The sequence below is a fragment of the Opisthorchis viverrini genome (genome assembly GCF_000715545.1).
Source record: "Opisthorchis viverrini unplaced genomic scaffold opera_v5_46, whole genome shotgun sequence".
Classification (NCBI taxonomy): domain Eukaryota; kingdom Metazoa; phylum Platyhelminthes; class Trematoda; order Opisthorchiida; family Opisthorchiidae; genus Opisthorchis; species Opisthorchis viverrini.
Window position 1 is genome coordinate 1,144,789 of NW_008751703.1, and position 16,385 is coordinate 1,161,173.

The 16,385-nt window shown below is 44.8% G+C and overlaps 2 protein-coding genes across 2 annotated transcripts; one reads left to right on the forward strand and one right to left on the reverse strand.

Annotated features, from left to right (window-relative positions):
* Positions 1–1,663: 1,663 nt before the first annotated feature.
* T265_03341 (hypothetical protein) lies at positions 1,664–14,720 on the reverse strand (the record flags this gene model as incomplete). The annotated part of the gene is made up of 11 exons (XM_009167802.1): positions 1,664–1,822; positions 2,057–2,320; positions 5,074–5,141; positions 7,447–7,639; positions 8,647–8,748; positions 11,939–12,171; positions 13,538–13,850; positions 14,139–14,276; positions 14,320–14,426; positions 14,477–14,557; positions 14,594–14,720. 11 exons carry the CDS (start codon positions 14,718–14,720, stop codon positions 1,664–1,666), a joined length of 1,785 nt encoding a protein of 594 aa, XP_009166066.1.
* Positions 9,951–15,532, forward strand: T265_03342 (hypothetical protein; the record flags this gene model as incomplete). The annotated part of the gene is made up of 4 exons (XM_009167803.1): positions 9,951–10,052; positions 10,093–10,311; positions 14,667–14,800; positions 15,445–15,532. The coding sequence occupies 4 exons, from the start codon at positions 9,951–9,953 to the stop codon at positions 15,530–15,532; spliced, it is 543 nt and encodes a 180-aa protein (XP_009166067.1).
* Between the last annotated feature and the right edge of the window lie 853 nt (positions 15,533–16,385).

A 16,385-nucleotide genomic window follows, 5' to 3' on the forward strand; every position in this document is an offset into this window, starting at 1 on the left:
CAGAAAAGTCCCAAAGGGTGCCTGGCCTACTGCGCGATAAATAACTCAACTGATACGACCGACTGATACGTCCCTCGAATTTTACGACGGTCGAGGGAAACAATATAACAGATGTCCTGTTCCTAAACTGATTACGGATGGTCTTGTATGCAATTACAGCGTGTTTGGCAGATACCAGCAATGAAATATGGCTTAATAGGCATTTCAAATCCTGGGTAGCAGTCGTACCAGAGTTCATCGTATATATGCCTATCGGCAATTCCTTCTGAGCAATAATGACTTCCATAATGGACAAACTGCTTTGCGCAATGTAATTTAGCAGGTTTACTGCATGTCGGCCAAAAGAAACTAAGCCGTTCCTTAAATCCAGCTATCAGCAAGGCTGACAGACACCAAAACCAAAGCGACAACCTCAATTCTTTACTACCTTACTATCTTACGATCCAGAGGTAATTGAAGCGATACATCTCACGTAGAGTACTCAATCCATCCTTTATGAGTCTGCAGTTCCAGTCGGATACGCCCGGAAACTTTGGTTACGTCATCGTATTGGTCAGGTTATTACAATGTGAATCGAAATTGCTACAAGTCCATCCGACCGTCACAATAAAACAAATAATGAAAACGAACTCTGAAGAAAGCAGATTTTGGCGATTTTTTCAGTGGCTGATAAATTCAGCGAGGTTTGAATGTAATGTGCACCAAAACAAAACCGAAGTTGCCCAGCTATCAGGATTTTGCCCATCTGTTCCCGGAAACTTACACGATGGCTCCTTCAGTCTGCTGAACTTGTCACCGTCCTTGCAAATCAGTCGAGTGGAAACTTTGCACTGGTTTCATCCTAGAAAAACGTTACAGACGTCCCAAAATAAAATCCCCGAATTCATTCCGCTACCTGGACTTTGCCATCCCTACTCTATGTTGGCACCCATAATGAAAAGGTTGGTCACTGTTCGTGAAACCTTATAAAATCAAAATGCGGCGATGTCAGCATGGTGCTTTAGCTCTGTTCCTGAAATGTCCAATAGGAGCATGACATCAGCGCACACCACTCAACATCGTGATTTTTTTCGACAGATTCACAATTATTATGCATTTTTGCGTAGGCTTTTACCCGTTTCGCAGAGGGAATTTCACTGTCATCTGCATAAAAAATTACGGGGCATAACGTCAGCCCTCCGTTCGATTGACAGACTTCATTTCTCAGTGTTCCACGCAAAAGGCGTACACGATTTACAACTTTAACAAGACCGGTACCTGAATGTGTTCAGGTACTGCCTTGCCAGTGGACCAAGAAATATAGATCAAAAAAATAAAAAGTGCATGAATTCAAGGAACCAGAAAGACTTCTTCACATTAAAGGAGGAGTACCATTGTAAAATAAACCTCCTACACACCAGGGGTTTCTGCATCAGGTGTATTGTTTACTTGGAAGTCCCCTATATTTAGACGGTATACTACCAGTACTCAGAAAAAAAAGCTGTACTAAAACGGTTGAATTTGATTACCAGAATCCGAGAATCGGGAACGGCAATTCTAAGACATCTTTAAGTAGGTCGAGAGACAGGACAAAGGCCGAGTCTTTTATATAAGACGCGAATTGAACAAGTCAACAAGGAAATCTATGTATAATTTACAACATTTTACCAAATATGTACAATTATCATTGTATCTTATCATAGCGGTCGCGCGTAATGACACGAATCCGTGCTTTCTGTAGTTCCTTGGGAGTGGCATCTGCCGGAATCAGAGGGCACACTTTACGTTGTTGCTCTTCAGACCCGAATCCGGCCCGCGCGTTAAGGCGAACAGCCACCGGTACCTACAAACCAGGGAAGCAACACTTCTCATAGGGAATCGTTACGCAACTAATAATCACATCAGTAGGAATGGTGAAGGGGTGGCGTAAAACAAAAAACCGCAGCGCTCTGGATTTCGGTGAATGGAACGATCTGGAAAGACTAATCATGATATGACTAAGTTGAATCTAACATTAAAAAACATTTAGCGGGACTGTATGCACCAAGTTAAAGTGTGATAAAATGAGTAACCTTACGGGCTCAACAATCCCTGAACGGTTTTTGCCCAAACCTTCTCCGTCTTTCCAACCCATTTTCGCCAACAGTTGCGCCCCGCGGTTCTCAGCTCCGATCGGTGTGGACAAACTAGAGGTGCGTTGGGATGTTGTTACAGGCTCCACGGGTTTGGGTTCGATCAGATTGGGGGGATGCGGAGTATCCACGATGCCCGTCGCCTGCATGGCACGACGCTGAGCCGCACGATCGACATACCCTTTCGGATTTTCACAGGAGTTTAGGTACTGTAAGGAGGCAGTTGAGTGGACATTACTGTTTAGTACAAGTGCAATAGTTCATCACACTAATATACCATAATAGATAGTTCAAGCAGAGCATAAGGTTGACGGAAACTAGGGGACTGCGCCTACCTGATGGGCCCCAATAAGGGCGAAACCGGTCGTGGGCTGTCGAAGAGTTGTCAGCAACCTTGTGAGTAGTTTCCTTTATAAAATAAATGTCATTTTCATGTAACAACCAGTCTGACAGATGTAATTGTCGCGTACGGTTTCGTGTCCAATATCAGGCACCAGAAATGACCACAAATGGCATTAGTATGAGTTTTCTCCCCCTTCTTGAATTAATTTCAAAATGTACATAAGGATTGAGAAAATTCGTCGACAATTTTAACTGATTCGGATGACCATTCACCTGCTCATTCAACCTGAACCTGCATATGCTGACAATCGAATTTCATGAAGATGAATTCTGGCGACCACGAAATTGAGTTTTACCATTCTAATCTCGAGCTATCAGAAAAAGTCACCTCTAGAGGTTGAACGATCCAAACGAGGACCTTCGTAATTCGACTAAAACGCTACATTTCGGGTGCCCTCGTTTGACCTCAAGCGGCTGGGTAGTGTTCCCACCCTTGTGCTTCCTGTGAGCTGAATGGCAACTACGGATCGCAAAAACGCCACACCTGAATTATCAGTCTGAATAACAGGTGTAACTATTGGGTGATTGTTGAATCCGCATCCATTACATTCTCGGTTATAGTCTCTTCCTACTGAAAAGTTGAGGAACTGAACCGAGTCACGCCCTTCATGTGGGTAAAACATATGCATGACTGCACCGGGATTTGAACACCGGGCATACGAGGCGAGCACGCTGAAAGCATCTGAATTATGGCGTCTGAAGGCAGTATGCAGTTAGCGCTGATCGCTCAGTGGTCTATACAGCACCTTCATCATAGGTGGAAGAACGGAGTTGACAATGATAGGGCACAGATACACCGGATTCGCGTACAGGTACACTGAGAAAACGCCCTACTTCTGAAGCCAACGCCATTCATGATCAAACGATCTTTTTCGTTCAGCAAGCCTGAAACAAAACCACTACTATTTTTTTACTAGAAATCATTCCTAGTGGATGGAATAGAACATTTTTGAGTAAATGCTGGGCATCGCTAGAGACTGAACAAGACATGGCCGTGAAGTACTAATAGTAAATGACTTAGAGAGGCCAAAAGGTGGGAAGTAACTGGGACAAAGTGATCATATTATTTCACCGCGCCGTTCAAGAGAGGTATCACAAACCAATATGATCAGGTCATTTCTCTTTACGATCCTTAAATAAAATGCCCCGACAACTCATTTATATACCGAATGACGACAAGGAACAGTATTTTGGATTGTTCTGACAAATTAGGGAAATGAAAACGAACATCACCACCAGAAACATTGTCAAACGGAAACCATCTGGCGTCCGAGGCGACAGCTTTATTGTTCAACGCATCTCGTGATCCTTGAATCCGACTCTTGTTACACGAGGTAACACATTCAGGAAAAAAAAACAAATGAAAAATACAGGAAACCTTCAACGTTGCAAATTATTATTCGCCTTTCGTTTTTGCGACAATTCCGATGCCGCAGTCTTCCATGAAATTCACCAAGTCGTGTGTGGGACGATGGTTACAACATAACGCTGAACTTAATAAAACCCGTCTATGGCTGAGATCTCCATGGTTTGCAAAGTGCGGCAAAATCAAAGGTATTCAGGACGATCTGCCCATCAGAACACTCGTGACCGAAGCTTTCAGCTGGGCACGGTTTTCAAAAAGGAATTTTACAATTGGACGATCAGGCTATTCTCTCTTTCCGAGCATCCGTTTCACGGGGGCGGTCTATCTTTCGCAACGCAAACAGGTTTGGGACGCCCTGATTTTACTGTGTCCTTAGAAGCAAGCCTTTATGGGGACAGCACGTCTTCGTTCTTCAGCAATAGTAAACGTTCGTATCAGCGCAGCAGTATGCTCCGCCGGTTCCCGATTCTACTGAACTCAAAAAAATGAAAGCCAATCAGTCCGGAACTCTCAGACGGTCGAAGAAGAAAGTTTTCATGCGGCAGAGTGTTGTTTTATCTATCCATTGCCTCTGCTAACTCACGGCTATGAGCGGCAAAACACACTGTTTTAACGTCCATATGGGTGTATCATTGTCTTGGATAACCGCGTTGCCTATTTGCCATAAGATGACAACCAAAAAGTGCACATTCGGGTGTTCCCTTTAGGGTGTCCTATGTGTGGTACAGTGATCCACTTGAGAGAGAAGATTCATGCTCTTTCACCTGAGGAGTTCCTTCTCGGTAGAGGATGAGGCTAAACATTTTTGGCACTAACTTCTAAGTTAGCTGTCCCATCTGCATCTCACTCCATAAGCATTGTTCCGAGTTACCACAGTCCCGAAACATTTCCATTTCTGACTGCTAAAGGCCTTCATTTTCACGTATATTCGGAATTCGGAATAGTTTGCACTCCTCCAGACGTTCTTTCATAAACATTCACTTTAAAATTCTCCCTCAGGTTTATTTTACTTGCACTCCGCGGTTCCAATCTCCCCACCACCTAGAAACTTCGAACAGGGACTATTCTGTATGGTTTCCATCTGTCGCTAAGTTGCGACCGGAAAAAGAGGTCGAAGGCATCCGCCAATACAATCATATAAGTGCATCCAACAGACCATGGGGAAAAGGTAGATGGTGGACACAAAATACTCACTCGAATGCCATATTTCTCCTTCAGAATGTCAATATTGACACGCCGATGAAGATCTCGACGAGCAGCAGCTAAAACAAAAGCGACACTTATTAAAAATATTCAAGAAATTTTCAATGTCAATTACCTGAGAAAACGACAATGGCAGTGACAGGGCGCATCAGGAATTGTTAGGGTCACACGGGTGCTACCTGCAAGCAGTTACGCTCAACACCGTTATCCGGATCACAGACGATGGTGGGTTTCCTAGTTTCTAGATGGACATGGAGTCGACAAGTGCACCTGGAAGCGCGTCCTGTAGTGCATACATCATACATGCTTCCCACATTTTGCTGTTTTAAACCACCTCATAAATAATGTCGAATCCTTACGGCACTCTAATCTGGAAAGGATATCCACTCGCCCATTTGAGTGTGGGACGACCATACATACCCCATGTTGGCTCACATCAGTAAGACCTCTCGATTAGCAACAAAACAAGCAAAGCCGCACCAATAACACCGAACAAGCTGCATCACAGAAGAGGATTAAACAGTCGAATAAAGCGTAACTGGACCAGATCAGACAGCTGAGTCTAAGGCGTGCAGGAAGGTTGTGTTACAGTACTATGTCCGCCTGAGTAATTCGTTCTTCCGTACTTAATGGAGAAACATGGATTGCGCACAATTCGGTCGATTCCACTCAAATGACCTATCCGTGGTTATGGGGCTCAGCATAGATAAAAAAAAAGTGCAAATCTCCCGCAGTCGTTCCGCCATTCAGTATTATTCAACCACTAACATGATACACGACACTTTCAATAACAAGTTGTTGGTCTTCAGTGTTGGGATCTATGGAAGGCTTGACCGCAAGAAATGAGCACCAGAAATGTAATTTCGAAGGTGATCATTCGACCAAGCAATCCACAGTGTGGAAGCGACAAGCAACTCACGCAATCAGGCCCTTACGATGAGCATCCCCCACGGTTAACTCGCTCGGTATGCAATAATCGGGAGGGAGGGTTGAACTAATTCTGAACAGTAGAGAAATTCCCCCGGAAATCGATATTTATCCATGCGCAGGATAAGTTCCAAGTTGTCGCCCACCTCCACAGATCGGAGAGATTATAAATGAAACAGTACAGCTTTTTGGACTCCCGATTTCCCTATCAAAAATTTGTAGAAGTGATGAAATTTTTACGCTCTTTTCGAACATCAGCTAGATATAACGGTTGGGGTATTGGTGAAGGGTCACTCTGCTTCAATGAAACACCGCGTCACGACGCATTGACGACTTTTTCCTCGGTTACTGGTGAAACTTTTGTTACTCAAATGAGCAACCCAGAGAAAAAACGATAGTTTCTATTGATTGGATGGAATCCCGGAGGTATTCGACTAAACGAGGCATGAGAATGAAGCCATACCATTGCCCAGTAGCTAAAAGTCAGCTGGTAACGAATCCGATCTTTCGGAACAAACGCACTAAAACGAAGTCCAAAAGGAAATTATAAATTGTTACTAGTAGCGGAAATGTTCAACTGTTTAGCTTATCAAAGGAGGAACATCTTGGAAAGGCGACCTGAGTAAAGTTTATCGAGGTTCATCAACGTGGTGCCTTCCAGTAGGCCATGGACGGCACTGCCTACTAAGAGCTGTATAAGAATGTGACTACCACACCAATAGTCTGAGCTGCTAGTGTCAGATCCCATTCGGTTCTAGAGTTTTCACAACGAATTTCGTCACTGAATCATGTATCCAAGCCGTGTTCTTAAGAGAAAATTTAAACTAACGTGATCCGAATTAGAGAGTATAGCGGTGTACATTAGAGTGGAATAAATCACAAAAGACTTGGTTTGACCTGCATTTAAGTGAGACTATTCCAGGTTAGTACTCAGCATAAAGCCCATCCAGAATTTTGAAGTGGGTATATTTTATTTGAATATGTCATACACCGCGTGAGCTGACGTCACCAAAGGCACTTCAGCCACAATTGTTAGAGGGAGATTATCAAAAGTAAGAGATGAAGAGTTCTTAACCTGAAAAAACTTATCAAAACAACGATTTTTCAAGCGGACTTCTGTACCCAATCATCCCGTTGAGACCACAGGATAAGGTATCAAGACAGCTGTACCTTGTCTTCATTTCCACCACCACAATCTATAGTTTGATAAGCTGATCATTTACATAATCATTAAAGCATTCCCGCAAGAGTCATAAAGAACAATGAGGCTAAGTGTATCCTGCCTATATGCGAAATCAATTACGTAGGCGTTTTGAAAAGGCAAGTGTGAAAAACAGTTTCCAGTTATGCTTTCTTTAGAACCGCAGTACTAGTGCAGAACTAATCCCGTAAACACAACCGAGCAACTGCTTTGCGTCAAGGAGGCAAGCAACTGACCTGAAAGACCATTCGTCACGTCGGAAGAATCTGCTTCAGAGGAGGGAGGACCATCTGTCGCCTCCTCCAGGGCTAACCGAAGGGTGTCCGGATCGCACTGATCACAAACTTCCGAGCCGCGATGCAAATGTACGAGTAGACGGGTGGCACCGATACGGAGTACATCACCGTGACTCAAACGCACAGGTTCCGCCTGTAAGATACAATCAGTCGGAAAAATTGGCAATTAAGTGAAGCTCAAATATCAACGAAATTGAGAGCACCTGCGATCGGCAAAGTGCTCTTGCCACTAATTAAGCTCCAAAAGTTAAATAAAGGATATATCATTTTAGATCACCAAATCAGGTATCCTACCAACTGAAGTAGTCCTGATACTGGCTCTAATTCAGTCAGACTCCGGTCTGTAGACTGGAAAGATGAGCCGAGTGCTTTGTAGAGCAGTTTAGCTGACCTCCTGCAACACGGCCTCTGGGAAAGTGCATACGGGGGAGTGGAATGCAAACATTAATCGCCCGTCAAAAGAAATAAAAAACGAAATATTCGTACTGAAATGGGAAACGGTACCAGGGTGGGACGGTCTGTGTCCAGTCCTCTTTGAAGATGGAGAATCCCCGTGGACCCATCTGACAAAAGTGATTGACGCGATACGGGGCGAAGAGAAAGTGCCTACAGAATGAGACACGCTTACGGTTATTCCTGTCTTCGAAAAGGGTATGCGAACGCTGTGTGGAAACCGCCCAAGGCATCACTCTGGTAGCTGTGATATCGTAGGTGCTCTCTGGTCTTATCGTTCGAAGCTTGAGGCAGATCTGTGAAAACTAAGCTGGGTTCCGTCTTACAAGAGGACACACCGATCACATTTTCATTCCCCGGGGATTACCAGCAAACTCAGCTGCGCTGGTGATTACCATCCACCTACTCAAACGTTTTACCAAGTGTCCAACAGTACTATCGTTGTTGCTTGACACGAAAGTGGGAATCCGCTAGCTTCCACTGTCATCACATTATCACTACCAGCCGCATCGATGAACGTCAGTGCTCACGCGAAGGCCTGCTGGTTTACTTGAAGGAAGCCTGTAAAAACGCAGTATTTCAGGATTATTTGACTACCAGACATTTGTTTCTATAATCTGAATTGAAACTGAGGGCACGAAGACATTGTGCAAAAGCTATAAACACGCAGCGAACTCAAAAACTAACCTTCGGAAGCAACTGCCCATTCACAAACGTTCCGGAAGAAGATTCTCTATCCAACAGAGAATAGTTCTCTTCGGTCTGGTTGTAAATAACCTCACAGTGAATCTGAAAGACGGCAGTAGAATAACGCACAAATTGATAAGGGCATGAAACGAAAAGTGTTCCACTTGACAGTTCGAAGCAGGCAGGATGCAGAATCAGGAAGTTGAGTCAGTAAAAATGTGGAGGCTACATTAGCAAACTGCCTACGTTGCCAGATATACACTATTACCCGGTATGACACGATCCAACACTAATGGTGTTCGGACTCTCACGCGCAATCGTGTAGGATAGTTCGCTGACTGATGTGTTTCGTGTGGATGTGAGGAAGAACTCAAGTTATACATCATGAAACAGGAAATAAACACAAGGATTTTAACACTACCGGTTACCTAATTCTGGGAAGACCAGAGTGGAAACTCGCAGGTGAATTCGAGCCATGGAGATTCTGATAGGCAGCCTGTGTTCCATCCATTTTTACCAATCAGTGACTACGCCTGTATCAATCTTATCCGTTGTCCCCATACTTCTGGTCGGGTCCGAATGTACAGTGAGTCATCTAAGAGTTTCTTTTCAAGGTTTACTGCTCTTCTCCTCCCTTGTGTATTTTTGTCAGTGATTTCGTCTTGCAGTGCACACTTGAAGGAAACGTGAGTCCAGATATCGAAGTCACATCTAGAGAAAGACTAGTCAACTTTGATTAAAGGGACGAGAATGTTTCGATAATCGACGATTACACGTCTGCAAAAACCACTAACAGAAAATATCGGAATTGGTCCTTTGTTTCGACATCCATTTTATGCCTTCAGTTGTAGAGTCTTCAAAATTTTCCAGCCCCTTGTGTCCTTTGGAACGTCAAAAATGGTTAGACCGGTTCTGTTGATTGGTTTAGGCACCTGGTCACCGGTTTCATTGTGAAGTTTGAAGTCACTGAAATTCAGGCGTAACTAGAATTTGCTAACTAGCGACATCTAGGGCATCTGAAGCGAATTTCAGTGATACTAACGAGCCGTCCATACAAATCAACTGCAAGGACGGCCTTAGTTCACTGCGAAGCATGAACCTCCGAGTCGAGGAACCCGGGCGTTCTCGAAAATTCGTACAACTGTGCCCCGATAAACTGGTGAACCCCAGTCAATGCGGCAGCAAATAGAGCTCACCAGGTTAAGAAGGCTGTGACGTGTACCACGGATGTCCAACAGCCGCCTATCAAAGTTCAGTTTTTCGTTCAAAACCAGTGTTGAGGAAAGGGTGACGGAGAATGAACCATGACATCGCAAGGTGAAATAAAAGTTGTCGAAACCGGGCTTAATGCTGTGGGATCGTCGCGACTTTCTGGCTGGGGACACGTGGCTGAAAAACTTGCACAGGTAAGTGACCCCACTGAAGTTTGTCTTGAACTTCAGCTAGGTTGGCAGAAGATGCTGGGAAAACCTTTCGATGGCGCGCTACTCAGACACGATGCTCAGATATGTTTCAGTTGGGGACGAGATGGCTCAGTGGTTAGAGCGCCTATCTACTAACCGAAAGATCCGCTGTTCAAACCCGACCTCTACCTCTCGACTTCTTCTGTCTAGGTTTGAGCAACCTGGTAGTATCCCAGCCTTCGTGCTTCCCTCTGGTGGCATGGTAGTTAGGCACTGAAAGGGTGCTACAGCTGAACCATATGTTTCACTTCCCTTCAAAGGTACCGACCTGTTGTTCTTATCATCTTGTTTTAACAAAGACCTACCCACTCGCTTTTGGCACGCTTTACTAGAGGATTCTTTTTCTTATTTGTACGGGAGTTGGGGGCCAAGGTTTGTTGCCGATGGATTGTGCTAAATAATGTATATGACGAGGATTATACGGGGACGACGCATTGTTTACATTCTGGAACCAACACCCACAAAGCTTACCACTTACGCACTTACAGCTCCTCCCTACCTACCATACGTATGATGCATTACTATATTTAGTAAAGCAAAACTGTCCTGATTAAGCGGACCATCATAAACGAGATCCAGCTGGATTTAGTTCAGTTTCCTGTAAAAACCAAACTCGTGTGCATATGAGAGTAGTTGTCTTGTTTAGGGTTTGGTCGTTGGCTTGTTCGCTGAGCTGGGCAATTCGATTGCAAACGTGTCATCACCAATCGAGGTGACAATCAGTGGGTTGTTGAGGAGCGTAGTGGCGCGTAGCGGTGGGTCAGTGGTTGTGGCATACTAACCCACGGCTACTCACCACTACGCTCCCCAATAACGAAAGAGTGGATAAAGTGTTCTCGGAGCTAAACGCTGAAGCAACAAAAATGGTTTGACGATTATTGGAACAGGGGACATGTTCCTCTCATGGTACATATTCACCTAGGTTAGCGGCACATTATAAATCCTGGATAGATTGAGTTTCAGTATTCGAGTAGAGCCAAAATGACGATTAAAGGACGCTAATTGTTCAGACTAGGATAAAACCATAAATTGGGGACTCGTGAATAAAGGACATCCGGACGCATTTGCAAAAAATTTCTGCTTTGGCTTTGAAATCCCCGTAGGCGTTTTCAGCTAACCTGAACAAGAACACTAAGCATGCACCCAAGAGACCCGAAGAGATTTTTCCAATCATTGTTCGCTTCATCTCGTGAACTCGCCGTAAACTTGCGACAAATACACTAAGTTGCAAACCAATTTGGTTCTCACGGGAGACTCAAGTGAATCTCTCCTTTACGACGTTCTTCAACTGAATGTGAACTTAGTTTATATTAATGCGGTTGGTACAATGTGGTGTTTCGGCAGAAATCAAGCACAAAACCCATCAGTTGAACATTAATCAAGCTACGGACAGATCCACTCCGTCTCGTAACAGTGTTGTCAACTAACCACATCAGAAAGTATTTCCGTACCCGAGCACTGGCTGAACTGAAATAAGTATACATGTGCGTGTACGAAAGGACACCCGGTATGAGAGGAAATCTGGTTATTGCTAATGAATTCCTTTATTGGGGCGTTCCATTGTATTTTTTCCAACCTGAACCGGTTACGATAGCCCATTCTTGTGAAGAATACGTGATGCTACCATCACAAACAACATTACTTCCGAGCTTTCCTTTTTGTGTTATGAACTTGGGGAGTATCAAAACATGAGTCTTCATTGTGACGAATAGCTGGCACAGTACGCAGACGGTTTATTGGGCGCGTTACGCAATCTAGCCAGAAAGTCGTGAACAACAGGGATATCCAGCAAAATCATTAAGACAATCAGTAAACTGAAGGTAACTTACAGTGCTCACATCCGGATCGTCAGGAAAGTTTACAGACGGACAAAAGGTTGGATTGCGACCGATACATCCCCAGCCCCGAGATGACTCTTCACTTGTAAGGATAAATACCGACCCGAGGGGGGCGCATTCAGATGCCAAAACTACTAGACGCACACCAGGTGGGTAAACCATGGGTTTTGCCGCAAACGATGTCACCTGCTGTGCAGGCGGAGTTGAATGACCAGAACTTCCATCTATGTCTGTTGAAATTTAAAACAAACAAAACTGAAAGTGACTTCAAGCCTAGTGAGTTGGTCGTTGTCGATACAAACGAAAATCGGCAACCTTTTACAGTCTGGGCCATTCCAAGTATTCGGAACGGGATATGTCCAAACGTTTTTGCCAGCCTTATACGTTAGGTGTTACCACAACTAAAAAAGTCGTAAAAATTACTCTAATTTGGTAATGTAGATAGGGTGCAATCGTTGGTAGTTGATTAGGTGGCTGTTGATTTGTTCGCCGGGCTCGACAGCTGACTTGCCAGATCGATAGCCACCTGATCAGATAAAAACGTAGCCTTATTTGTACGTACAGGAGTAACGCGTACACAATCCAGCCATCCCTTTTGCTCCATTAAATGGACCAACATAAGACCCTGATAACAATGATGGTAATCTTACTGATAAAAATGATGACAAGCCCTGTGGTGAAGTGATGTTAGGAAGTTTCCGTCAACCCTTAATGCGTAGGTGAACATGCGGTGGACTCCGGTTTCAAACAAAAAAATGACTTGTATCAACATGGTTTTAGTCCGCGTAGTTCACTTGTCCATGTGCAGTCATTCTGGTCAGTCCACATAAAGCTTCGTTCTTACTAGGGCTCGGAAGCACAGTCCTGGTGCTACTCGATCTGAAAGTCCAAACGGGCGTGTCAGTTGGTCCACACAACTGAACTCGAGGTAAATCAGCGGTCAGAACACAAAACAACTAACCAGAAGGGCTCCTCGACAAATTCGGTCGACTAGCATACGGAGCACGTCACCAAACCAGAGTAACTGTGATCATGGCTCACAAACTTCCTATCTGAAAGTGCTCAGATGTTCCATTCTTGACAGTGACCACTGAAGTATAGTAAAAGCTGGCATCACGCGAAGACCTATGTGATACAATAGTCTTTTACACCAAAAATTGTTCCACAAGGGCTCTTCCAAGATGGATATCCCTCAACACAAAAATTCACCCGTATGCTAGTGATGCAGAAGTTGGGCGTTTTAAGAGCCAGACCACGAAAAACGTCAGAACTACAGGGTGATGGATCTCAATCATCTGTGTCATTCAACCAGGCATAAGCCTTTACAAGTTGCAAACGAAATAGAATACAGAGGTGAACAAACCAAGGCACCCCGGTGTCCTTCTTCCAAATGGATAGCATCATCTCAAAAAGTCCAGGGGTTTTAAGACGAGCTCGTCGCACACTTCGGATGTTCGAAAATGATGCGATAAGCAGACTGACTAAGGCGAACCTAATAAAAACAGCACCTGAAACCCACTACGTAGTGAGTGTTTCATAACAGTTTAGCAGTGTACAATTGATATAGGCTGCCTTTAGCAAACAACTCACTCTCTTTATCTTGTTTTGAGTGGAATCGTTCCTTCGGTGAGCAGGCATTCGCTCTTTTTCGCTTTATCTTCTTTCTGCTCATGGACCCAGTGAGCGCATCTTGCTCGGGCGACGCGTCCGAGCAAGCGGAGTGTCGTCGTGGGTTTTGAGGATAACGAGGAGAGTCTTGGGAAGAATTGCTCCGACTACTGCTGTTTCGAGACCTCCGAGAAGAGCCTGTCCTAGACCGTCTTCGGCAACGACGCCGGCGATGACGTGAACGGTGTCGCGAGAGTGGGCTAGGGCTGCGCTGCTTTGGGACCGAGTGTGCATCCTGGATGACGAAGGGGGCATGGCATCCCCAGTTCGTTGCATTCACGGGAAAAGGCAAAAGGAAAAACAATACAAATCAGCAAGGGTACCGCAAAAGTGTGCGGTTAAGCACTCGTCTGCGCAATGCCGTGGCGACGTCGACGAGTTTGCCAGATCCCATAGTAGGTTGTGGCTTCACGCTGATCTGGAACAATGGAAGATACCGAAGTGCATTCAACAACGAAACAACTTATTTGTTAGAAGATTGAAAAACAGTAGATACTAACCGCTTGTGGGTCAGTGCGCTTACCTCTGGACTGCGACCGAAGAGTTCTCTGAGCTCTGCTAACCTCCGGGAATCTACTGAAGAACGATAGGCATATTCACCAGTTTCCGAGTTATAGCTGTAATAGGTGCCTGTTCTTGGTTCGAAGAACAGATGATGTTCCTGGGTAAAAAAGACTAACATCTGGTGTGTTAATCTAACATACTGGGTCGTAGTAGTAGCCACTGATGTGATCGAAGTACAACCCGGTACGTTCGTCAAAAGCATAGCCTGTGTGTCGAACGACGGATTCGGAAGTCTCTCTCAGAACTTCTGCAATAGTCTTGCCTGACTTGTTAGTGTGTAACTACTAGAGGGCCTACCGCTTTCAATGCTTGCTAAGTCACATTTGACCCCAAGATCCAAATCGGAGCGTGAATGGTGATGTTTTTGAGATTCGATTTCTACGAAAATAGAAGGGACATACAAGAAATATTTACCCTGTTCCAACTGCGTGTTTCGGAGTTTGAGTGACTGGATTAAAGCATCTTTTTCCTCCAACTCTTTCTCTAGCACGTAGATCCTCGTTTCCAAGTCACTGAGTTTCTCAAAGAGGTCGAAATCCATTTGGAAATAGCCGGATCGGGTGAATTACTCGATGTTATTCACGCACGCTACCATGGGCCTCACAAGCAGATGCTAGCGCAGTAACCTACAATGAAAAAAGTTTTTTGAGTAGTCTTGGAATGCAAAACCCCTTCCTAAAAAACCCTCTTATTGCAAGAATGGGTGCTGAGCGTTGCACCACCGCAGTGTAAATCCTGCCCCTGACAAACAAACTGAAGTCAGGCCGGCACCATAGGTGTCGGATGTTGACAACAGCTACCCTAGCCTTCCCGATTCGAAAAGTAATCCCATATTCCGCCAGCCTACCGGAACTTATACAACTGCCCAGGCAAACGAATTCACCTACCAAGTTGATCGGCTCACCGGCAAGCATAAGGTCTGGGTTTGATCTCACCCAGTCGCGTACTAGAAATTTACGATTTGCAGGTGTGAAGCGCATGCAAAACCATGCAATCTTAGGTTGTTTAAAATCGTCCACATTTGAGAAGGATCTGACCAAGGAGAGCAATATGGTAGATGCATCCTCGACCAAGGCGAAACCTAGCTAGATCCTCACGAATCTGTCCGATGGTTCACCAACCTGCGCAAAATAATGCCGGAGATGCGATACCAGTCTGATACCACGATGGCTTTCACATGGCGTTCTTGCTTCCTTTCTGAAAACTGTGGTGACGGTCGAGGAGCTCCACTCGACTGCTATTATTTTTCCGTCCCAAATCTACAGCATGGTTGTTAGACTGTACACCAGGACCTCACCATCTTCTTTGAAGTATGCGATGTACAGACTATCCGGCCGTGTGATGTCGCGTTAGAGGACCAATATCTTATGAGGCGTCACGAAACGAGCTAAGGTCCTTAGAATAAGAGGATGGAAGCCATCGGGTCCACAGGATTTAGATAGGCTGACAGACTTAACCATGTGCCTGCTTCTGGGGAGCAAGATAGGTTGTCAAGTTTGGACGATATGAGTACCACCGGCTGATAGTGCTGGTTTCCAGCGGAGAAAACAGAAGCAAAATGGCTCGCTAACATTGATGTCTACTCGCCGTCACCTGATAACAGATTGCATTCAAAACTGCCTTCAAAATGATTTCAGTCGTTTGTCCATTTGTTGATAGATTGTCGTCCAATTTTCGCCTTTCGTACAAGAATTAGCTTGTGTCGCTTGTCCGTATTAAAAAAGTTGAGCTGTTGTTTGTATGCTTCGTAATCAGCAAGGTCGTTCGATGTTATAACCCCCTTTCATCGTTCTCGGCGAAGTTTGGCAAGAGTACACAATCACATGGGAAGCAGTTAGAAGGCGCTTCCATTTTGAAGAGCATAAACTGACTATGCAGTCCTGCTCCATTTTCCTTTGACATTGACCAGCAGACATCGATGGACATCTGGTCCAACTTCTGTGCCACATACGTAAAGCATTCACGACAGGTCTCAAAGCGTTTTTTGTGGCTTCTCGCATAGCCCAACACGTATCCAACAAGCGCATACGAGTGGTTACGCCATTGTGATCACCATTATCAATCTGCAAGAGTAACTCCACTGAGCTGTTGCTCGAGGCATGTGAACAGTCGGTATGGAACGTATAGGTCTTCGCATATGCTACACCAATCGTTCAGCGTCCACCGATGGTGAAACCAATCGTAGCTCAACGGTTGTTACGGGTAA